At 42.8% G+C, this 24,244-nt stretch overlaps 2 protein-coding genes across 11 annotated transcripts in view; both read left to right on the forward strand.

The window, feature by feature from the left end:
- The first annotated feature begins 5,349 nt into the window (after nt 1-5,349).
- On the forward strand, nt 5,350-14,803 carry cmtr1 (cap methyltransferase 1). 6 transcript variants are annotated; one of them, XM_027031585.3, is made up of 24 exons: nt 5,350-5,539; nt 6,902-7,037; nt 7,570-7,718; nt 7,867-8,025; nt 8,162-8,254; nt 8,663-8,734; nt 8,842-8,936; nt 9,083-9,155; nt 9,244-9,442; nt 9,788-9,906; nt 10,043-10,139; nt 10,279-10,411; nt 10,581-10,760; nt 11,651-11,707; nt 11,827-11,884; nt 12,144-12,212; nt 12,383-12,514; nt 12,653-12,778; nt 12,866-12,957; nt 13,775-13,843; nt 13,922-13,969; nt 14,082-14,194; nt 14,314-14,422; nt 14,545-14,803. In XM_027031585.3, the coding sequence occupies exons 2-24, from the start codon at nt 6,926-6,928 to the stop codon at nt 14,678-14,680; spliced, it is 2,490 nt and encodes an 829-aa protein (XP_026887386.2). In that variant the 5' UTR covers nt 5,350-5,539; nt 6,902-6,925; the 3' UTR covers nt 14,681-14,803. The 6 variants fall into 6 exon arrangements, with proteins under 6 accessions (XP_026887386.2, XP_081562775.1, XP_081562774.1 ...); XM_081706649.1 differs by having other exon boundaries at nt 5,374-5,392; XM_081706648.1 differs by lacking the exon at nt 5,350-5,539 and adding an exon at nt 5,578-5,956.
- Nucleotides 14,804-16,770: 1,967 nt separating this feature from the next.
- cpne9 (copine family member IX) overlaps nt 16,771-24,244 on the forward strand; it is a 25,201-nt gene continuing 17,727 nt past the window's right edge. For 2 of the 5 annotated variants that reach the window (XR_014119675.1, XM_081706651.1), the window contains exons 1-6: nt 16,771-17,095; nt 17,624-17,912; nt 19,827-19,867; nt 21,255-21,301; nt 23,255-23,358; nt 24,034-24,073. Coding sequence is in view for 4 of the 5 variants with exons in the window: in XM_081706651.1 (XP_081562777.1) it covers nt 17,809-17,912; nt 19,827-19,867; nt 21,255-21,301; nt 23,255-23,358; nt 24,034-24,073 (336 nt within the window). In the remaining variant the exon portion in view is untranslated. The remainder of the gene's footprint in view (nt 17,096-17,623; nt 17,913-19,826; nt 19,868-21,254; nt 21,302-23,254; nt 23,359-24,033; nt 24,074-24,244) is intronic. The other 3 variants (XM_081706653.1, XM_081706654.1, XM_081706652.1) reach the window with 2 other exon arrangements.

Consider the following 24,244-nt stretch of genomic DNA (forward strand, 5'->3'; position numbering starts at 1 on the left):
GTGCGGTACAAGTTGATAAGGACACTGGCTTCTCAGACATGTGGAATTTAGGATGAAATCTGGGCTTGCAGCATTCTGCTAAACTAGTAGAGTGCAGCACTTTTGTCATGACACTGAACAAAACACTAAGGCACAGTCATAAAAGACACTGAAATCACAGTCGCGCTGTTCCTGTAATCCGTTCAGTCTGACATACCCAGGAGGCCACACAGCCACTACAGGACTGATTCATTACCTCAGCAGACTGAAGTGAAGTTTATATTTGCTTGAGTGCTTGAGCTATTCAACATTGACAGTTTAGAGTACAAAATATGGATCTGAAACTTGTAAAAACTTGTAATTCCTTTCATTCTTCATAAGCATAGTGTGGACTGCATTAGGTACAGGTGACTGCCAGACTTGAATGAAGGATCATTCACAAGTGCTTAAATGCCATTTTCAATGTCATCTGAATTTCAGATGACATTAGTTGGCATTTGACTTTCTAGAATCCCATTTACACAACATTATGTTCTGGGCAATGTTCCAGACTTTACATCTGAATACATAAAAGTAAGCAGTGGTATTTTAAAGTCTGATCTGCCTGACACAGATAGCCAGTGTAACATTTTCTCTCAGTTTTGTGCATGATGATACTCTGGCTGCTGTATTATGAGCCCGCTGTAGGCTTGAAATAGTTTTCTTAGGGAAACCGGCTAGCAGTGTTTTTTGATATAGTATTGGGCCTTAACTGATAGGGACTCCAGATAAGTAACTGTATCAGTGCACTCACGGCCATTCCCAGTGATGATAAATTCCATTTTGTCGTCATTGATTTGCAGGAAATTATGTCCTGTCTAGGACTTGATATCTTCTAGACAAAATCAAGTCAATGGAACCCAGGGTGTCAGTGACTAGGGACACATCTAATTGTATGTCATCTGCATACTGGTGAAACAAGATATTATATTTATGGACATTTGTGGCCAGTGGAAGCATATGGAGATTAAAGGGTGTTGGACCAAAAATTGAGCCCTGGGGGACACCAGAGTATAGTGCATGGCATTTAGAGCCGCTCTCACCGAGTCTGACATAGTACTCATGACTGGTCAGATATGACTGGAACCAGTTCAGAGCAATTCCAGTTAGGCCAACCCAGTGTCTTAGATGGTTGAGCAGTATACAATGGACAACTGTGTCAAATGCAGCACTGAGGAAAAGAAGAACCAAAAAAATAAGAACAGATTATTGGTGTCGCAGTTTATCCGAAGATTGTGTAGGACTTTGCTAAGTGTGGTTTCTGTGCTCTGATGAGCTCTAAAGCCAGACTGAAAGATCATGTTTAGTTGTTTCCAAGGCACTATGTATGGTTGAAGACTGACCACCTCAGTGTTTCCTTAAAATAGAATATCAGAGATTGGTCTGTAATTATTGAAGTTAGCAAAGTCCAATTTATTCTTCTTTAGATAGCCACTGTTTTGAGACTGTGAGTAAATTCCTTGTTAATGTAACTGATTGACAATATTAACAATGTCCTTTAACAGTGTGCTGATAGCTCGTTTAAAGATTTTTGTTGATATGGTGTCTAGAGAACAGCTAGTAGTGTATAACAATAAGATCACTTTTGTAAGTGTTTCAAGGTCAATTTAACTCAGACAAGGTCTGTTCCGAGGCACTATGACCTAGCAGGTCAGTGGGGCACTGTTGACCTTGTGTGTTGCTGGTATGTTTACTAACAAAGAATTCAGCAAATTCATTACACCTATCACCAGAAAGGTCATATGAGATTTGAAGTGGGTGCTTAACCAGCTTCTCAGTTTTAGTTAAAAAGTAGTTTGGATTATTTTGGTGTCAGGCTTGAAAAGCAGGCTGCCTTTGCAGTGCTGGTCTGTGTGTGGAGCTCACGTTACAGATATTTTAAAGTGGACCTTGAGCAGAGTTTATCTCCATCTTCATCCTGTTTTCCTGAAGGCTCTCTTTAACGTAATTAATGAGGCTGATTTTTTTTCCAAGGAGCTTTCCACGTGTTGTGCTTCTGTTTGGTTGTTAGAGGTGCTATGAAACATTCAGTCTCAATGTAAAGATGTCTACCAGACTGTCACCAATTAAGGTTTTAGTAGGAGGGAGTGAGCTAATAAGATTAGAAAACTGTGCCACTGAATCCTCTGTAAAGTGGTGCTTTGTAACAGTTTTCTTAGTAGTTACAGAAAATATAAAGAAAATACAATAATGATCCGAGAGTCCTACATCAAGTATGTTTCACACCTTGGTCTCTACTTCAAGAGATGTAACTAAGTCTAACGTATGGCCACTTTTATGTGTGGGACTGATTACATGTTACATGAAGTCAAAGGACTTTAACAAAAAGTTTGGAGAATATGCGGGCTCTCAGGATGGATATTAAAATCACCAGTGAATGAGATATGGTCAAAGTAAGCCATTAACTTTATTAAGAGATTGCCAAACTCATCAAGGAAACCTGGATAATGTGTAGGGGGGTGATATACCAATAGCCTTCCATCCGAAGAAAGGGCCAGATATATAGAAAAACTAAATCAGATGCATCCCTTTTCCAACACATTACCTGACCGACTCACCAGGCAGCTGATGAGAGTCAATAGTGTCATCCAGACAACTCACATGAGCTGGCATTGTGATCAAAATGCTAAAGTCTATAGCCTACTCTTAGACTGCATACTGTAGTAGCAGCACTACTATTATCCATATGCTCCTTGTTCTGTATCAGTCGCAATCAAATATGTATGAACTGGTCAATCAATTTTAACCACAGTGACTGGTAACTAAATGTTAACGCAAGACCATGATTGTAATGTTATTCTGCACATGCTCTTTCCACATGTCTTTATAGAAAGTGACCAATAAGTGAAGATCAGCCATTTAGTCCTTCTGTATAGTCATAAACCATTTAATATCTGCAAATATTAACTACTTTGGTAGCTAGAGGTTTTGAATCTTATTTGTCATGCAAGCCACCACGCAATAGCGTTTTGGTATATTTACAACTTTAGTTTAAAACCAATAAAGAGAAGTCCGTAATGCAGATCAGTGGGAAGTGTAGAGTTGTTTTCACCAATGGTGTGGTACGTAGCCTAAATGCTGTCTCTAGAAGTGGATGTGCTAAATACTTATTTCATCTTTGCACATCTATTCATTTTACTCAGTGTTATGTACGATGTTCCACTATATGTTACTTTGAATATTCGTGCTGTATTTTGTGTTTACTGTAGCTGCAATTGCATTCTTTTGTTTTTCGGCACTGGTCCTGAAGGACTGTTATTTGGCTTCACTGAATATGAGTATATAGCTTGAAATAAATCTTCATGTGTGGAGGCGTGTAAGGATTGATGTACAGGTTTGTGTGTGCAGGTGTGTAAGACTTGACTTCCCTGACTCTTGCCATTTTTATAATATATGCCAGAAGATTTTTGTATATATTTAATATAATTATCACAAGTATGTGTAAATAAAGGAAACGTAAACAGTGCATAAACATTGTTTATGTTCTCAAAAATGTACACAAACTCAGGCTTTGTCAAGTCATTTTAAACCTGAACAGCCCACTTAGAGATCATGACCTAATGTTTGAAAAAAAACAAAAAACAAGTGGAGCTGTCTAAAAGACTTCCCAGATGGCCAGTGTTATTGATCTGTGTGTGGAATATCGTGATATTGCTGAGTTAATCTTCAGCCCAGTAAATGATATGGTATGAAGTTACACTTACAGTGTCTTTCTCAGTACCCAAGGATGCTTTACAATCATCTTGGCCCTGCCAGCTCTCTCTCAATCAATTAATTTGAAAGACCAAACAGGCCTAATTTCAGTGCCTCTCACAATGTTCTAATCTCTTGGACAGTAACCGAACGATATTTGGAATGAAATTGGTCAGTACTTGGCTGAAAATAGTCATTTAACAGCTAAAAATGTATTTTAGCATAGAACCTAATGCAGCCACTGTGCCTGTCCTGAGGTCCCTGGGTCTCTCCTCCAGGTCTCATAATCTGTTTATGACTCCCCATCCAGGGCTAGATATGGCTGAAAGGAGGACTTCATTCGAACAAGTCAAGAGCTTGTATGTGTCATGGTGGCAGGGAGTGAGTGAGATGCAGGTGCAGTAGAGAAGTTTCTTTATTCTCCATAACAAAACACTTACACACACACGAGATCAGTGTCAAGCTGATACAAAACAGGAAGAAAAAGGTGAAAGTCAAGTGTTGGCAGTAATTACTCATGGACTCGGCAGCTGAAAGCTCAAATGAATTATGGACACTCGGGAAGAGAAGCAATGTGCAGCACTGGAAGCAGGCACCTGTAGGTTGGATACAGGGAAAACGAAACAAGGAACAGGTGCAGTTGATCAGAGATTAGTACTCTGGTGATTGGGAATGGGATGGGTGCTCTGTGTGTGTGTGTGTGTGTGTCAGTGGGCATGTCCCTGTGGCTGGGTGCCCAGCGCACCATGACAATACCTTACTGGCAATTACAGATGCAATAAAAAGGGTTTTGAATAACTTCACATTTGGAAGAATAGTGCCAAAATGGGATGTGAACCTTTTCTGAGTCTATAATAGTAAATACAGGCACAAACATTTCACATCACTGCACTTTTTTAACATGTGCTTTAAACAATTAAGGTCAGTCACTGAAACAAATCATATCACCACCAAATCATATCAAAACCTCATCCCAGTACACAGAATATGATAGTTTAGTGTTGTTTCGTTGCCTCAGATTCTAGAAGGCTGGCAATCATTAAGAGATCAATGTATGAGGATCCTCTCAGGCAGAATGTCTGAAATGTACTTAAATCAGGCTGGATCATATAACAGGATAATAATAAGACTTACACGATTAGATCACTTTCAGAGTGTCTCAAAAAGAAGACCATTTTGTATTTTAGAGTACATTCTTCATGATAAAGCTAGATGCTGGACTGCACATCTGAATCTGGGTGTTCCTGGAAGTTCCCTCGAAATAAATCTTGAGCTTTTCACTTCTAGATTTTAAAGGCTGTAGGATTTAGGCTTTCTCATGAGTCACATGTCTGATCTTTCGTGCGTAGTTTTGTTTATTTGTTTAGTGTTTTGGCCATTAGAGGGGAGAGAATAAGCAACTGCTAAACAGCTACTAAAATAACAATAACAGCAACAATACTACTAATTATTATTATTATGTTTTAGCCAAATCTATGTCAAAAAAAGAGCCAATAACCTAATGAATGCTATTCAAATTGGAGTTAGCTTACTGTTTGGCCAGAAACATGCCACATCTAGCCAAGCTAACTCTTAAACCCACTGATGAAAGCAGGCGTTTGTTGCGCGTCAGGACAACGTCACTATCAGGCGCCGCTACACTTCAAGTCCTCGCGCGATAGTTAGCGTCGCGTGCAGAAATGTGAGCGCGGTTTAACGTCTACGTTTGAAAAACGTTTCTTCACTAATTCAGGCGCGAATTTGAGCTGAATTTGCAGTCGAGTTGCGATTAAACACCAATGCTACAGTAACGGGGAGGTGTTTTGTCGACATTTAGGACGCTAAGCTGGTAGGATTCACGCAGCGAACTTGTTGAACTAGAAACAAACCTCAGCAGGCTTGAGGCGCTCTGGACGATGGGCAGGTCTTAGCTGTCTGTCTTAACGTTACTAACGACGGGCGGGTCTTAGCTGTCTGTCTTAACGTTACTAACGACGGGCAGGTCTTAGCTGTCTGTCTTAACGTTACTAACGACGGGCGGGTCTTAGATGTCTGTCTTAACGTTACTAACGACGGGCAGGTCTTAGCTGTCTTAACGATACTAACGACGGGCAGGTCTTGGCTGTGTCTTAACGATACTAACGACGGGCAGGTCTTGGCTGGCTATATTAATAACTTTACAGACGATGGGCAGGTCTTAGCTGGCTGTCTTAACGTTATTGACGACAGGCAGGGCTTAGCTGTCTGCCAACATTACTAACGACGGGTAGGTCTTAGCTGGCTGTCTTAATAACGTTATTGACGACGGTTAAGTCTTAGCTGGCTGTCTTAACGTTAGAGACGACGGGCAGGTCTTAGCTGGCTGTCTTAACGTTAGAGACGACGGGCAGGTCTTAGCAGGCTGTCTTAATAACGTTACGACGGGCAGGTCTTAGCTGGCTGTCTTAATAACGTTACGGACGACGGGCAGGTCTTAGCTGGCTGTCTTAACGTTACGGACTCATGGGCAGGTCTTAGCTGGCTGTCTTAGGTTAACGTCAACCAGGTGAAATTTCCCCACGGCTTTTTTTCCAAACTGGGCCAGAAGTAAAAACCCCACGGCGAACCCAAAGTAGACTTGGCTCTGGGATGACTGGAGTGAGTTAGCCAGGGCGACTCAAACGCAATAAAACCATCCAGCAAAGAATTGAGTTATGAAACTTTTCTGCGTTAATAATAATAATAATAATAATATATTATTATGTTTGGTTACTGCTGAGATTCGAGCTGCACTGCGCTTTGTAGGATGCCTCTAAATGATTTTGTGTCGTCCGTAACGTAGCTAAGCTAGGCTAGCTGCAGATAGCTAACTTTCAGGTCTTCACACTCCAGATAACGTTAGCCTAACTAGGTTAGCTATATCACCTATAGCTAGATAGCTTTCTTTTAAACACAACAATAATGTTACTGCAAATACAGTGACGATTTGTGTATTTTAAATTGTAGATACATTGTAAATGTTTGCCTTTGCTAGGTAACGCTAACTTTGTTATTGCTTGCTTAGCCTTTGCGCTGCAGAGTCGGTGGGTTAGCGAGTTAAAGCTCCTAACTTCAGGCTTCCCTCACAGGGCAAGCTTGTTCTGTATCACAACAGTTATCGCAGGCATTACAGTCTTGTTATACTGTGGTCTGTTGAGACTGATGGCCGGATGTGTTGCTTGTGTTCATACAGGTGTCCTGACTACCTGCAGCCGCGATGAAGAGAAGTTTGGACGCGATTAACGAGCCGTTAAAGGCGAAGAAGGTTCGCCAGGAGGAGGCCAGCTCTGACGAAGATGAAGGGTCATCACAGAGAACCACCAGCCACGGTAGGACCAGGCACATGCTCTTAGTCTTTGTGCAGCGTGAAATATTTTGCACTTAAAAAAACCCACTGCTGAAGTTGAATTAACAAATCCTGCAGATGATCACCCCTTCATGAAGCCAAAAACAGTTAAAACAACCCTGTAACTGTAGATATAGCCAAATGTATGGCCACTTCTCACATATACTAATGTAATAAAAAGACTATAACATTTTAACATCATTCCCAGTTTCCTCTGGTCTCAACCAGCATATATGTTTACTAAGATGGATAATTAACATGCATCTTGTTTGATAGTGAAATTTATTTCTTTGAACTCTCTCACTGACCTTGTCGCTGCCACAGGATGCTAGATGTGGATATGTCTGTTTTTGGACCATGACTGAAAATTGCACTTGCACTGTGTGGTTTTTTTTTTGGTTTTTTTTTTGTGTGTGTGTGTCTGTCTTTTTCTGTCAGTGTCTGCTTGTCTTTCTCTGTTTGTCTGTCTGCTTGTCTCTGTCTCTGTATGTGTGCGTGTGTCTGTTTCTTCGTAGATTCCAGTCAGAGTGAGTCTCCCAGTGATGCTGAGGATCACAGGCCCAGCTTTTCCAGACCACCAGTATCCCATAATACCCAGAGCAGTGATGCCCCCCAGAGCTCCTCTAGATTCTCCATGTACAACATTGTCTCTCAGAAACTTATGGTAATGCACACACAGTCATAGCATTTATGTTTGTATGAATTACTTGCATGTTTGGATCATTGATTTAAAAACAAATCTGTGATGTGGCAGACATTATCTATTTACATATACAAATACATTTTAATCAGACCTTTTCGTCTGCATCCAGGCCAAAATGGGTTTCAAAGAGGGCGAGGGTTTGGGCAAGTTTGGCCAGGGCCGGAAAGACATCGTGGAGGCGTCGACACAGCGCGGGAGGCGGGGCCTCGGCCTGAGCTTGCAGAGCTTTGAAGGAGAACTGAACGTGGAATGGCAGGACGAACCAGAGGTGCCACGCCTCTTCTCCTGAAGGACCATACTGGGTGACGCTCCACAATGTGCTGTGTGTTACCGGAGCGGCTTTTAACATAGTTTCCCCTCTTCTGTTGTGTGTGGGTGTTTTTTGTTCTTTCTCTCTCTCTTAGCCCAATGCTTTTGAAGAGGTCACATGGTTTCCAGAATGTTCGACTGAGATCCCAGACTCAGATGAGCTGAGTGACTGGATGCTGATAGGCGAGGTACTGTAGCATGGTATTCAGGGAGAAATTCAAAGGCCCTTCAGGTTAGTTACAGTGGCAACAGGTCACTGCAGGTCACAACAGAACATGTGAAACTGCTGGTTATTTATACTCTCTGAAATATTGCTTCAACAATTGAAGTTAATATTTGCAGTAAATAAATTTTATTTGATTGAAATCCATACCTGTTATTCCAATTGTAATTACTCGTATTAAGGTCTTATTTTTACTTCTGTATTCCATATAAACATTTCTTGAACTGCATAGAAACTTGTAATAATGGCTGTTTCTGTGGGATGTGAGAGTGTATGTCACATGTAGTTCTGGTGATTTGATGTGTGTGTGTGTGTGTGTGTGTGTGTGTGTGTGTGTGTGCGCGCACGTACGCACGCACATGTGCCTGCACAGAGGAAGCTGAAGATCGAAGATGAAACTGAGTTCTGCTCAGAGAAGCTACTGCACCTCCTGCTAAGCTGCAAGGTCTGTTTATTTAAACTACAGGATGCTGCAGTGTCTGATTAAACTGTGGGCTGATGCAGTATTTGGTTAATCTGAGGGATGCTCAGTATTGTGTATGTGCGTGGCAGAGTGTGTTTGATGACCTGGAGGGTGAAGAAATGAGACGAGCTCGCACGCGATCCAACCCGTATGAAACTATACGAGGGGCTTTCTTCCTTAACAGGTGACACACACACACACACACACGCGCACATATGCCTAGATGTTTCTGCTCTTCTGATAGTCATGTAAACACAGAATAGGCTATGTATCCCTAGGCTGTATATATAACACACAGTCACTCTCACTCATTCTCACACTCACTTTCAGAGCTGCTATGAAGATGGCAAACATGGACCATGTGTTTGACTACATGTTTACTAACCCAAAAGACTCCCAAGGGGTAGGATGCTGGAATGCCTTTCATAATAAAGGTCCTCTGTGTAATTAGGCCATATATTTAGGGTGTGTGCGTGCATGCGTGTATACAGAGGCCGCTAATCCGTGATAAGGAGAGTGAACTGCTGTATTTCGGGGATGTGTGTGCGGGGCCCGGTGGCTTCTCTGAGTACATTCTGTGGCGGAAGCGCTGGCATGCCAAAGGCTTCGGGATGACTCTGAAAGGAGCCAACGACTTCAAGCTGGAGGACTTCTATGCCGCCCCCAGCGAGCTCTTTGAGCCCTACTACGGTACGGCTCCTGGCAGAGCATGTGCACAGCTCTGATTGGCTAGGGGTAAAGAACTGCCCCTGGTACAAAGGTACTAGAACCAATGACATACAGGCCACAAAGAGTGGACCATCTGTACCTACTTGGTCTGTTCTAACCTGCTTCATATGTAAATACAGATTTCCCTTTTAAGAAATATAACTTGCTACTCCTTGTCCCCAGATTACTAATGGAAATGGAACACTTTTGCAGGATTTAACACCACTTTAGTTTGTGGTCACATTGTTGGTTTAGGTGAGCCCCATGCTGTTGAAGAGTTCTGTACTGAGCTCTTTTTGCCTGCCCTTGACCCTCACGGGACTCTAGGTGAAGGCGGGATCGATGGTGATGGAGACATCATGCGGCCCGAAAACATCACCGCGTTCCGGAATTTTGTCCTGGAGAGCACAGAGAAGCGCGGTCTCCACTTCCTCATGGCCGACGGGGTGAGTAGCGCTGTTTGAAGTCTATCAATGGTAAAAGTTTAAGGTTCACTCTTACTGTACTCATGCTCACTGATTGGTTAAAATGTGTTTAGAGAGCTCTGTGATTGGTTAATTTTTGATATGTTTAACATTGCAGGGTTTCTCAGTGGAAGGCCAAGAGAACCTTCAGGAGATCCTGAGCAAACAGCTTTTGCTTTGTCAGTTCCTCATGGCCTTGTCCGTTGTCCGAACAGGTCCGATGATGTCACTCTCATGTATAATATTTTACGTGTGGCTACAGTGTTCAGAGAGGATGCTTTTGAATTGTTGCTCATATTCCTCAATGTGATTAGGCGTCTGTGTTCACTCCAACACACTTTTTTTTTTTTTTAGGTGGTCATTTTGTGTGCAAGACGTTTGACCTCTTCACACCCTTTAGTGTGGGCCTTATCTACCTGCTGTATCTCTGCTTTGAGAGAGTCTCACTCTTCAAGCCACTCACCAGCCGTCCTGCAAACTCTGAGAGGTGTCTTTATCTGTCCTTGATTCAATGAATTGTTTTGTTTGCGTTTCTTTTGGTTTGTTTGTGTGTAAATAACTCAAGAAGCCACGAGTTATTGGATAGGGGTTTTTATTACTTGGCCCTGTGTGGGACCAAATGGTGTGTGTGTATGCGCATGCATGTGTTCATGCAGGTATGTAGTGTGTAGAAGTCTCAAGCCAGGCTCTGATGCGGTCAGAGACTACTTATTCACTGTCAACCTGAAGTTGAACCATTTGCGGCACTCTGAGAGAGACGTCACAGATGTGGTGCCTTTGAACGTCATCAAGGGAGACACGGACTTCTACCAGTACATGACGGACTCCAACGAGCGGTAGTGTCTTGAGTGCTCACACATCTCACCTTCATTCCCCCACATACTCGAGGAATACAACATAAACACCAGTCTGCAAGCACACGGAAGCACAAATCAGTAATGCATGACAGCAAAATGAAAACACACCTGCAAAATAGGATGTAAGGAACCAGCAGAGAACAGTAAGTGCTGCAAACACAGCAGCTGCTTGCGAAGGAGCTTCAAGTTTCATGTTTTATCTAGAGGGGTACATCTAGCTAACTTGGAGATTTCAGAAAAATTGCTGGTGTTGCGAAGCTAGCTAGATATTGTAAATACTGGCATGTCGTTTTCTATCTAAGAGAAATGTTCCAGCGTTAATCTTTAGCAGGTATTTAAAAGGTCTGAGAGCTCTATTGCCTTGTCTTGTATGCAGTATTTTACAAAACGCTGCTTCACTCCTGTGGCTGTTGTCGACTTAAATTTGCTTTGTTTGCTTTTTTATTTCTTGTAGTATTTTTGTATTTTACAGTTGCTTGAGAGTTAGAGTTGCTTTTTATGAGCCAGCCACTTCTCTGTGCATGTACTCTGTCAGTTCAACATGCGTGTGCCAGTTGCATGTGCCGGTTCTTCTGTTTGTACTCTGGGTAGAGTTGGTCTGTGCTGAGCCTCAGAATTAAGCTTGGGAAGGTATCAGCATTGTCAAGAACTCTATAAATCAGTGCAGATGTGCCCATAGAAGTAGAGTGTGTCAGCAGGAACAAAAACAAACGAATAAATAATCATTATAATAAACACATCAACAGTTACTGGCACCAGCTCCGACGTCACACTGAAACGTCACGATAAATGAATGCTGCTGGTTTAGTTGCCCTTAGTGGGATATGTACACACACACTCAAGTTGCTTACCTTGTTTCTGCCTTCCAGGCACTGTGCAGTGCAGATCAAATCCCTGGCTAAAATCCACGCCTACGTGAGAGAGACGTGAGTCCTTTGCTGCTCACCGCTGGCTTCTGCACTAGGACAGCTCTTTGTTCTCTCTGTGCAGGTTTAATATAGTTGTTTTTGTTTGTGTACGCGTGTGTTTTGTTTACGCATCTTAGAACATTGTCCGAGCCCAGGCAGGCAGATATTCGCAAGGAGTGTCTCAGACTGTGGGGGGTGAGTAGAAATGTGCGCATACACACAATTTAAACATGCTGTAAACCAATATCTTTGTGTGTGTGTGTGTGTGTATAGATGCATGAATGAATGTTTTAATGAGAGGAGTTAGAACATACATTAGCATGGGAATAGTGTGGCTTCTGGTGTATCTAGCTGAGACAATCCTGTATAGTCCTGGTTTGGAGCTGTCTTATTTGCAGTGGTAAATGGAGATGTCCAGTCTGTGTTTGACCAACGTCTTGGGGTCTGCTTGCAGATTCCTGATCAAGCCAGAGTGGCTCCGGCCTCCGCCGATCCAAAAGCCAAGTTCTACGAGCTCATTAAGGTGGGGGGCTTTACTTTATAGAAAGCTCTTGGGTTGTATGCATAACATATTTAGATGATAACATTTAAAAGGATGCTAGTGATCTCAAAATCAGTACAAGTGATTCTGAAACTGACACATCCACTCACCTTCACTGGCTGAAGTTGTGTGTGTGTGTGTGTGTGTGTCAGGGTGCAGACATAGACAGCTTTAATTGCAGGCCCACAGCCCTGAGCTCCAGTACTCTGGATAAGCTGCAGCATGTGCTGGACCATCGCTGCATCGTTGGCGGGGGAGAGCAGATCTTTCTACTGGGGCTCGGGGTCAGTATGTGTGCATGTGTGTTTTGTGCCAAGAAGAAACAGTAGCCATACAGTCTTCTTTTAAAAGGACTCCTCAAATTGGATTTAACAGGGGGGGGGGGGTTGTTGTCTTTGTAACTGTGTATATCTGTGTGTTAGAAATCGCAGATCTACATATGGGATGGCAAAGCCCCACTGCGTTGGAAAAAACTGGAAAACTGGAAGCTGGAGCTTCCCAGAGACACCCTGCTGAGTGTGGAGATCGTGCAGGAATTGAAGGGGGAGGTGAGGTGCAAGGAGTCGTCCAGCAGTGTTGATGTCGCGGTGAGGGTGTGTGCAGCCACGTGGTGAGCGAAGTGTGTCTGTTTGTAGGGCAAGGCTCAGCGGCGCATCAACGCTGTCCACGTCCTGGATGCTCTGGTGCTCAACGGCACTGATGTGAGAGACCAACACTTCAACCAGAGGTGAATTCGCATAGCCATGCAAATCTAGCGTACAAACCTGGCTTTAAAAGGCAATGATGTCGTATTTTCAGTTTTGAACCCTTTTAGCAGTCTTGATGATGAGAGATACACGAATCATAAAAAGACATAAGACATAACCCAGGAATGGTTGCCAGTTTAGTGATTATACTATGGTGTAAAACCTACTTAAATTGTAGTCATTCTGATAACTGGGAACTACTACTGAACTACTGTCATTTTAAAAAGTCACAGTTGAAATAAACAGCCTACTGCAATTTAGTGTTTTTGGTCATTTGTTACTTTGTGAGAACCACAGATAACCATATGGCACCCCAGCCTGGTTTGCCTGTGTAAAAAGAGAACGTCTCAAGTATAGCCATATTTAATCTTTTTTTTTTTTTTTTTTGAAGAACATCACTTTTTTGTGTGTGTTTTAGTCATCATAATCCTTTTCAATATATTTGAAGCGGATCATTGTGGAAATGTTCGTGCCATCTTGCCTCTGATCTGAAATGAAATGAATACGATTATGATAAAATCGACAGTCTCTGCAAATGTGTGGACGAATGTGATTGAGGTTTAACTGTTCGTTTGTGAGAAGTGCGTGTGCTGGCGCTCCTGCAGGAGGCTGTCTCTAATCACTCTGCTGTGCTCTCATGCAGGGCAGGTACGAGCTGATTGTCAGACTCTCTGATTGCTCCCCTTGCGTTGCAGCAGTGATGCCAGCTTCTTGTTTCTTGTCCTCTAGTATGACACAGAAGTGCAGGGCGTCTGGTGGTTTTTCTCTGTGCCTGAGCTGGAGTTCTGTGCCTTTCAGGATTCAGATGGCAGAGAAGTTTGTGAAAGCCGTATCCAAGCCCAGCAGGCCGGACATGAACCCCATACGGTAATCTCTCCTCTCCTCTACTCTCGTCCTGTCAACAAAACACGCTGTCCTAAATGAACTGGTTTATGTGCTGGTTAGGGTGAAGGAAGTTTACCGGTTGGAAGAGATGGACAAGATCTTTGTGAGGTCAGTAGCTGGCTACTCAGTCTGAACCACATGTGCTTGTGACCTCTGCCTCTCTCTCAGCTGTGGTGTACGTGTGTGCGTGCATGCATACGTGTATGTTCCTCTTCCTCAGATTGGAGATGAAGGTGACAAAAAGCTCCGGCGGGATGCCACGGCTGTCCTACACAGGCCGAGATGACCGCCACTTCCTGCCCAGCGGACTCCACATCATTAAAACCGTCAGCGGTGAGGGAGGCTGTTTGTATAGTGCTGAGTTTGAGAGCCAGTGTGTCGTGGGCTTGCATTGGGTGTCTTGGTATTGGCCCTTTACATTTTCATGTCATGTTTTTTTCTGTGTATATCAGACCCTTGGACGATGGCATATAGTAAGACTTCAAATAAGAAGTTCTTTTATAATAAACAGACAAAAGAGTCGACGTACAAAATGGACCCTACTGCTGTTGCTCCTTTTAAGTATGTTCCAAGCGACACCATCCAGCATTTTAACCAACACAGCCATAGAGACTTCACTACACGGGGCATTACTGAACATAATCAGTCTCCTTTTTTTATCTCCTTCTTCTTCTTCTTTTCAGTGAGTGTTATCATGAGAGACTTTTTTGGGCGTGGGAGGAAGGGGTCATAGTTCATGACTCCCAGACACGCGTGGATCCCAAGAAGCTCTCCAAAGATCATGTGCTCTCTTTCATCCGAAAACACTGTCAGCAGTGAGAATCAGAGGAAAGGGAGTGAAGCCTCTCCTTTGCAGCAGAGGGCGCTGTAGTTTGCAGAAGAGGAAGTGTCTTAAAATGCATGGTTTTTTCATTCTGTACTTGGATTAAAACAGTGACTTTAGCTTGCTGTGGTGAGAAGCGTATCTGCTCAGCCTTGCAGCATTCTGCCCTTTCCTCACATCCAATGTAAAGATGCGCACAGTGCTGGGCTGAGAAGGACCTGCAGTTTAGAACATGTTTCTTTTCTCTGAGAAATTCGCCCTGAATGCGGTGGTTGGCTTCTGTAGCGCTGTGGTTCACGCATAGACACGACCCACTGCGTTCCCAGTTTAGCTTGTCACCAGGTAATGAAATGCATGACCCCAGAGGTACGCATTTCCTCTTCTGTGTGTGCGGGTGACGTATTGTCTGCTGTGCTGGGTTGGATTGCTTTTAAATGTTTAAAAGCAGGCAGCGTCTCTAATTGTTAGGAATTCAATTTGGGGTTTTAAGTGTGATTGCATCTTTGGTAATATAAGACCGCCCCAGATATGTTCTTCCCCTGTTAAACAAGCCGGGCGTCGGTGGCCGAATGTGTATGAAGTCATAAGCCCCACCTCTTCTTTTAAAGGAGAGATGGGCATGTGTGACTCACATTTTGCATCTGTTTAGGAGTGCACTCACCAGCCACTTTGTTACAAACAACACCTTAGAGGTACTCAAGTACTCCAGTCTTTATGTTCAGCTGTACTATTAAACAGCAGCTTGCATGTTGGTCTGTCCTCCATCAGCGATCCTCCATCCTGGTCAGCACTGATCAGCCTAGAAGAAAACAAACGTGTACAGAAGCAGGTCAGCTCTAGCTGCTAGTTGTTCCTGCTGTATGGGGGTATATCTAATGAAAGGGTTGGTGGGTGTAAGTCTAATGGCGTATACAGAGCAGGAGTGTTGGCGCGGTAGGCCTGTGAGAGGGTCGTTCCTAGCTAACGCTACGAAGCAGACTAATCGTGTCGTAAGGCAGCGTTTGTCATTAGAACAGTCCTAGTGTTGGTTTTATGAGCCTGTGTTTGGTAATGAACTGTTTTAAGCAACATGGAATGAAGTTTAAATTTTGATCAATGTGCTAAATATTGTTTGATTTTTAAAAGTTTTTTAGCAGAGACACTAGCTTGCATTTCTAAAATAGTTAAATAATAGTTATGAAAAGTGGGGGGAAAAAACCAACTAATATTTGAAACCCAAGTAGCATATTAATTTTATAGTCTATATTAATTTTATAGTTTCCAATATCTCCACTGTAAGTGTACTACTGCTACTGCTCACATGCTGTTGCAGACTTTTGTCCACAGAGTCTTTCTTCAGTACGAATACATTGGCATGTCAAGGACAGGGTGACGGCGGTGGTGTTTGGTATTCAGGTGTAATGAGTTTCCAATCCCTGTTTCCTCATCCTTCGCCCTGGCTGTGTGACAGGCAAGCTAAAGAGAGGCTTGCCCTCGGGGCACTTAACCAGCCCGAAGGGCAACTTCGGTCAGGGCTAAGGCTGACTTCATTCTTCCTCTGTGAAACACACCAAGAAGGAGATCTGGGAAATGAAATTGCATTGTCCCTGCACCCCTGTAACTGCCTTCTTGGGTGAAGCTTTTCAATTTCTGCTTGCTCTAGAAGGCATATTGCCTGTGCTGCCCGTGCCCAGGTAGTAAAAATGTCAAATTGAGAAGGTGAGGTTATCTGCAGTAAGGGTCTGGGAGGACCAGCATGACTTCGGATGTCTCAAATAAAGCTGAGTGCAAAGTCCTGTTTTCACCACTGACAAATTGTGTAAAAAGTAAAATGCATAAACACTGCTATATTTTTTTTACGTGGTACTAAATGATTGTGTAGGTGTGGTTCTAGGCATAGGAAGGTGTTGGAACCCAAATGAATGAACAAAGCTGCTCATTCTAGTCTACACCTGCCATATTTACATTATTCTGTGGACAAGACGCTTATTGGAATTAGCGCCATTACGTCCCGCTACTCCTCAATACCCTACCTTCGATAAATAAAGGCATTTTAATTTTTATTTAAGCCACTGTGTTGACATACTTGGCAAACGCATATTAGTCTCACCATCTAGAAGAGCAGTGGGAGGGGGTTCCAGTGCGCGCGGATACAACGCGCGCAAAGCCCGTGTTTTCTGCGAGCCCTGGGGAAGCGTCGCTGCTCTGTTGAGTTTGATATATGCAGAGGTGTCCTGGGTTTATAGCAGCCTCGTAATGCTTCAGTGAAGGCAGCGACAGGCGTTCATGTTTCGCCTGATACTTAATGTGCCTAAGGCTTAAATCTGGAGAAAAATTACTTTGAAACTTGAAGAAATGGCATCGATTGGAGAGTTTGATCCACTACATACGCACGTACCTGCGACTAAAATTGAAGTTACCGTTTCGTGCAGGTAAGTGTGCACAGTTTGGTTTATTTGTCTTATAATACGGACAAACTGAAGTGTTAGGAACTTTTTGTAATCGACTAAATTATCTTTTTTAAAAAGACTGCACATTTTGTCGCTTAATTGTCACCAACGACTAATTGAAAGTGACCAGTTCAGACACTGCAGATTGGCTAGCTAATATTTTTAGAATTTTAGTTTAGGTTTAGACTTCAAATTTAAAATTTCATGTTAGTCAGCAACAGTAATGTATTTGTAAAAACTACAAATAGAATATAGTTTGTTTAAAAAGAGCAATAGTCCTATATAATGCGTATTAAATGTACTGAATAAAGGTGAGGCTGTGCGCGGTAATGGCATCTTCCATCTTCTCTAGCGCACCGAGACTGACCTGCATGTTCAGGTTGGTCTCCAGATGCCGCTGCTCAATAGAGATTCGCTTTTGGGGTGTTTAATATTCAGCAAAGCCTGTCATTTCTTTTTGGATTGTACAAAATCAAAGGGCCTGGGGACACATCTAAGTGTTTTTTGCAGGCTCTGCTCGTCTCATCCTGGCAAAAAATGAAATCCTCTCGGCCGAGGCGCTCGGCGCTCGGACCATAGCTGCCCTTTTGTCTTGAGCTCGGGGGTTTCAGAGTGGCAGAACTACCCTCGGTGTGCCAGCGCACGGCCTGGCCCCTCTGGTACCAGCCAGCCGCTTCTTTATCCGCTCTTCAGTAATGAATGTGCTGCCTGCTGAAGCCGCTTTAACTTCACTTGGTGCATTCCCAGGTGTCGCAGGGAGGCTTTCTTTGATACAAGACACACGTGCAGCTGTCCAAAGGTACCTGCTGTTTCTGTTGGTTATTCGGATTTAACTCGGAACTTTGTAAGTGTTTTTTATATATATATATATATATATATATATATATATATATAAAGTAAGCAGGCAATTTGGTAAATAGCTGAAACAAGTCATAGTACATTTAAGTTGTTTAGGTTAAAATGGAGTACCTATATCATTAAAAAGATGTGGTTTTATAATGTACACTTCTATTTTCCGTATATCTAAAGAAAGCAGCTTGAATAATATTTCCCACTCAAATCACAGATGCAAAAAGCACCATCAGTAACTTGAGTCACTAAACAACATGGATACTGACTGATATCTAACGGAGTCACTGTATTTTCAAGTTCTGGTAATAAGCCATCATCCTCGGTAAACAACTCCGGAGCAAACTCTGTTGTCCACTGGCACTTTGTCCTGCCAAATTGCTGAAGTACTTCACAAGGAAGCCAATTCATCAAGCTTGTTTGTGGCTGTCAGCACAGGGAGCAGCAGATGCCACCCTGACACCCTGTCACTCAATACGGGGGCTTGGAGCAGAATCTGAATAAGCAACATGGCAAAGGAGGGAACTCCTCTAGCTGATCTCTGATCTGTTTGTAGTGAAAACACCTCAAATGTACAGCATCATTTTCAGTGGCTTTCCATTCACACAGACAGAGCCCTGAAGACACATTTTAAATCTGAACAATGTTTCTTGGTTGACTTTCAATGTGCCATTTTTTTCGCTAGCATGAGGTGTTATCTCTCTCATCTGACCATAATCCAGCGTTAAACTTATTTTCAGTCTTTATTGTCATTATAATTATAATAAAATATCACAAGATTCTGAATTTGATGGGCTATGGCTCAGTCCTGTTAACCCATCTCTGTCATCCAAACATATTTATATTACTGTATGTGAGATTGAAGAAGTGTTTAAATTATTTATTCATATTTGTATGTGATTTCCCCCTTTAGTTCTATTCTGCAGCTGTTGCAACCGTTTGAAACGTTTCTCATTTCTGTAAATGTGTCCATTACTTCCAACCCGCCTTATCTCAGTGACCCAAAAGACCTGCATTGGGTTTGTCATCTCAGCACGAGCGAGTGGAAGAACCACCAGCTGAGGCAGCAAGGAAGCTCAATCACGTTATTAGTGGAGGAAACGTCATGGGCGGCGATGCACCTGACATCCTCTACAGGCATCCTCAGGCATCCATCAGCCTCCAGCTGAGGGGCGACAGACTCCTTCCCCTTCTGACTTGGCTGGCGTTGTGTGCATGCACATGTCCCCCTTCACCCCATCTCGTGCAGCACTCAAGTGTTGTGTGGGTGTGTGCGTTATGGTGCATCCCCCACATCCAGAAAGAAGCTGTTGGACCACCCTAACCCCAAATGACAGCACTCCCACAAGCGATGCTAACACAGTGCTAAGCCGTCCTTAAAGGTGCCTTAGTGTTTAAGAAAAAAGCCCCCATATCTAAAATGAGAGAAAGAAGAGCCCATTATCCTTGTTGTCGTCTTTGCGTCGGCTCTTCGAAGGCCACCATGAATGCATCGTCTTCATAATTACACCCTGCCAGGTTTTTTTTTGAATGCATCTGTTTTGCCTATTTATTTGCATTCCTTCTAAGCTGTCTTTTTTCAGACATCTACTTATCATGATGTGAAAAAATATTAACACAAAACTGTAACTTGCTGATACATGACTGATATGTTTTTAGAAAATTTAGACACCAAAGCTCAGAATGGAACTTGGTGATACTGTTTGTATTGTCCTCTTCATTTAGTGCACAACCTGTTCAAGCAGCTGTGGTCACTGATGCCAGGTTGCTACGGTGACATTCAAAGAAAGGACTTTTTTATCAAACCTTCACATTTGTGTAGTCCCAATTTGTTGAAATGGCATTTCCATCTTTGTTTCCACAGAAACCTGCTAGATGTTGACACTTTTTCTAAGTCTGATCCAGGTAGGTTGTCTCCATTAGCTTGTTGGCTATTCTTCTCAGCTCACCTACTGAATGGGGGGGGGGAGAGGTTTCGGTTGAGAAATGCTCATTTGACTGGGTTCCTAGAAAGTAGCCATTTTTTAATGATCCACTATCTGACCCACAGAAAATTGGACTCTTTGATGCTTGAAAACCAGCCGTTATGCAAATGTATTTTCAACCGCACAATAATGCATGGCCAAGTGAACGTGTAGTGAATCGCAGAGTGCAGACAGCTTCTCTAGAGGTTTTAGTGAAAAGTTGAGCGTGATGTGCAGTATTAGTAAAAAGTTGTGTGATATGCAATCGCAAAGCGATTTTGGTGACTGCCCCTCTGACACTGTGACTGCGCCTATTTAGCAGATACGGCCGCTGAATTGCTTTAAGCGAAAGAGAGAAATTACTTCACATAAATTAGTTTTGGCAAAATTTGCACTTAAAATATTTAATTTAAACCTGGGTTATTCATTTGTTGATTGAAATGTCTGTACTGCTTGGATCTTTAAAAAGTGGTGATTGCAATTGCAATTTTCTCCACCAAATTAAGAAGCAGGCAAGACAGGCTATTAACCCTCTGAAATAACAGCTGTGAAACGTTTAGAAGCAGTCTCCCAGCGCTAGTGTCTCCGAGGTGCTGCTTTTGCTATGCTTATTAATAATCCCCCCTTGTGCTCGTGGCTCTTAAGCGCTTGGCTACCCTGTAGAAACTGGAGTCTTCATTTGGTCTAATAAGACCCACTAAGCTGACTTACTAAAGGTCATAAACTCAGCAGAGTCGAGGAGTCTCTCCAGCCACTGGTTACGTAGCAACATGTCTGTCTGTCGTAATATTCTTCCCCTGTCAGGCTTTTAACGTTGCGTTAATCCAGAATAGTCACAGGAATGGCTGAGTGTTGGATAAAGGAGCAGGGCTTGTAAAACCAGAACTGCTGTGAACCATTTCGTCCCGGTTTCACCTCCTTCGTAGGTGCGGCTGGTCTACTGTTATAGTAATCATTCTGGGGTGAATTTGGACCTGTTTTATGAGGACCTCCCCAGACCTGAGCAAAGACTTTCTAGACACTTTCTAGACCTTCAGGTTTTCCCAACAGCATCCACTTGCATGTGAATGGCCCCATCGTCACATCCAAACATGACCATGTGGAATTTTACAAAATCCAAACAGTGATGAACTTTATTAGAGACCTCTGGTCCCCTTGAGCTGTGGGTTTATTTAGAAATGGCTGCATAGATAGACATGTACAGTTCCGAGTGATTTAAGTCCCCTTTCAACAATACCATTTTCCATGCAGTTCTCTTGAGTTCGTGGATCACATGGATGACTTATTAAAAATGACCTGTCTTCGTTTGTTTCTCTCATTATCTCCAGTCGTCGTCTTGTACGTGCAGGGAATTGGGACCAAGGAATGGAGAGAGGTAAGTCTGTGTAGTTTATCATGCTGACAGCCGTGACGAAGCTGCGTAATGTGCAGTGTGTGAAAAAGCTCTGGGACTTTCATTGACCTTCATTTATGAAAACAAGATTATGAATGTATTGATTTTGGCGGTGTCTTTGTGAAGGGTCAATTACGCAAATAGCGCTGTTGGCATGGTGCTGAGTCCTGTCGTGATGATTTACTGCTCCCGGCAACTGAAGTGGGATGCTGTTCGTCTGAGTTCAGCAGCAGTCTATTCCCTGGCTATGGGGATGGCGATGATCGCTGCATTGTAGCAGGGACACTGAAATATGTCCCACCCAGAAAAAGCAGAGTCAGGAGCTCCTGCTCTCTATAAACACAGACTACGCAAGGGCCTTCCTGAAACAGGCACGGATAAGCACGGATCCCTGCTCTGTGTTGACGGTAAATGGATGATTTGGATGATGGACAGCATTTTGCATGATGGCCCCCAAAAAAACCAAACATATGAGTTTGTAGTTTTGTGTGTTCTAACTCCTGTCTCCCACTGCTGAGGAACAAGGTGACGGTTTCCATCTTGCAGGATTCTCTTCTGGAAATTTTCATCTTTGTTTGTCTTTCTTGCTGACTCACTTAAAGAAGCTTTTCCCCCAGCTAAAGGAGACCAGGAATAGCGTCTCAACAGGGTTGTCACATACTCTTGTAGGATGTGTTTATTAAAACGCCTGAAGTACTCAACATGTGACCCAGCTTTGGTCCTGGTGCTGTGTCTCTCGGTCTGAACCACCCTGCTGCTGTGCAATTCTGCCCTCTCTCTTTATATGTTTATTTATATGTTGTCCCATGTTTGCTTGTTAAAATGGAGTATTTATTTATAATCAAATCTTCAGGTGCACACATTTGCACTTTCCCTTGATTTCCAGCTCCACATGTCTTACCACTGAAATTGTTCCATGGTTCCAAAAGGAAACAAAAGCGTATGTGAACTGAGACGTAGTTCTGGAGGACGTCGAGCAGTCCTGGGAGTGCATGCAGGAGAGAGTCTCCTGCAGGAATGTGAAGTGTTCATATTACACACTTATTCCCACACAGCCAGGTCCTCTGCAGCAAGCATTCACTGGGTAGGCTGTGTGTCAACCCAGAAGCTGTGCATGCTCATAAGAGCTTGCATAACTTTGCATATTGGAATTTGATGCATTTTAATGAGCATAGCCTTTAGGAACCCATCACCCAAGGATGCCAATGTAGCTAACGCTGACTGAAATACAGCAGAGACCTTGCAGCATATTATTATTATTATTATTATTATTATTATTATTATTTTCTTTAGCTAACCATTTACTTCCTCATCATAAGTGTCAGTGATTTTGTGCACAGAGCCTCGTTTAAACAGCTTGGTGGTAGATCAGGAAGATCCTACTGATGCTTTTACGATGCTGTGAGTGGATTTCAGCACAGGCTGAAGTGCTGGGCGGGGTTGTGGGTCGAAGGTGTGAAACCGGGTGAGCCGGGGGGCCGGGGGGCCGGGGACAATAGCTCGTTGCTGTGGGTAGTCTGACAGACTGCTGGGAAAGTGTGATCCACCCACACGCTCAGGCTGCACTCAGTCTGTGCCTTTAGAGCTCCGTCCTCCCACAACAAGAGCCAAGCCTGGCCTCAGCACCGTCAGTAGACCAGTCTGTCTGTGACTGATGTGTGAGAAGTGTCTGTCTGCCGCTTCACAGACCCAGTTTAATAGTCAGTGTAGCATACTGTCATATATACTGTATGTATTTAAAATATTGTTCTAGATTAATGTAAAACATGATAGACTATTTTTGCACACAATGCTGTGGAGAATTTGTTGACTGTAATTTTTAAAAATTGTGAATGATGATTTCAGTGGTGAGATGTGATCCCATGAATGTACATAATGTAAATAATGTTAAATGGTTTATATGTTATCTAATTGTAACTTAATCTTTTTGTTAAGTTTGGCAGAACAGAAGTTATTGAAAACACTCTCAATCCAGACTTTGTGAGAAAATTTGTTTTGGACTACTTCTTTGAGGAGAAGCAGAACCTTCGCTTTGATGTGTAAGTGGTGAACATTTTTATCCTGTTTGTAAGAGTGGAGACATCTGCTCATACTGATGCCCTAAAACCATACCGATGTCCTGCCTGGCTGGTCATGAAGCATTTCTGTTCAGCAAAGAGAGAGGGAGGGAACGAACCCAATTATGTGTACAGTTAGCCCGATAAAACTAATGAAAGTCTTGTAAAAGTGGGATTCTTTTCACCTTGACTAGCTGAAGACCCAACTGAAGAACATTCTTCACTTATAAAAGCCAGAGTAGCGCCTCTCCTCATCCTGAGCTTCTTACCTGCTCTCTCTGGTTGCTGTTCCTATTCTTTGTTTAGTTGTTTTGTGTAATTTCTTACTTTGAAGTCCTTCACTGTGTTGTATGGCTCTGACATGTGTAAATGTGTAAACTTTGAGTGCATGATAGTGTTTGTATGAGTGAAGTGTTGTTTGTTTGAGTGACATGAAGTGTTTTGTTTGACTGAAGTGTTGTTTCTTTGAGTGTTGTATTTGTATGACTAACGTGAAGTTTGTTTGACTGACCTGAAGTGTTGTAATTGTTTGACTGAAGTGTTGTTTGTATGAGTGAAATGTTGCTGTGGTGAGGATGTTGTCCTGGTGGTTCTTGAGGGAACTCTTCTGGATAAAAGGGCTTTTATTTACTTTGTCATTTTTTTCTTCTGTTACAGATATAACGTGGACTCAAGAAGTTCAAATATTTCAAAGCATGTAAGCCTGTATACTACACTGCATACAGCATTGTGCAGTGATATTTTTCCTTCATGCTAGATCAAAATTTTAAATATGGTACAAAACGAGTGCTATGATGGGAGACATTAATACTGACAGAAGCTGTTGATCTCTGTCTGCTGTTCTGGACTTCTGGATCTCAGAAAGTAA

The sequence above is a fragment of the Electrophorus electricus genome, chromosome 24 (assembly GCF_041902795.1).
Source record: "Electrophorus electricus isolate QZ-2024a chromosome 24, ASM4190279v1, whole genome shotgun sequence".
Taxonomy (NCBI): domain Eukaryota; kingdom Metazoa; phylum Chordata; class Actinopteri; order Gymnotiformes; family Gymnotidae; genus Electrophorus; species Electrophorus electricus.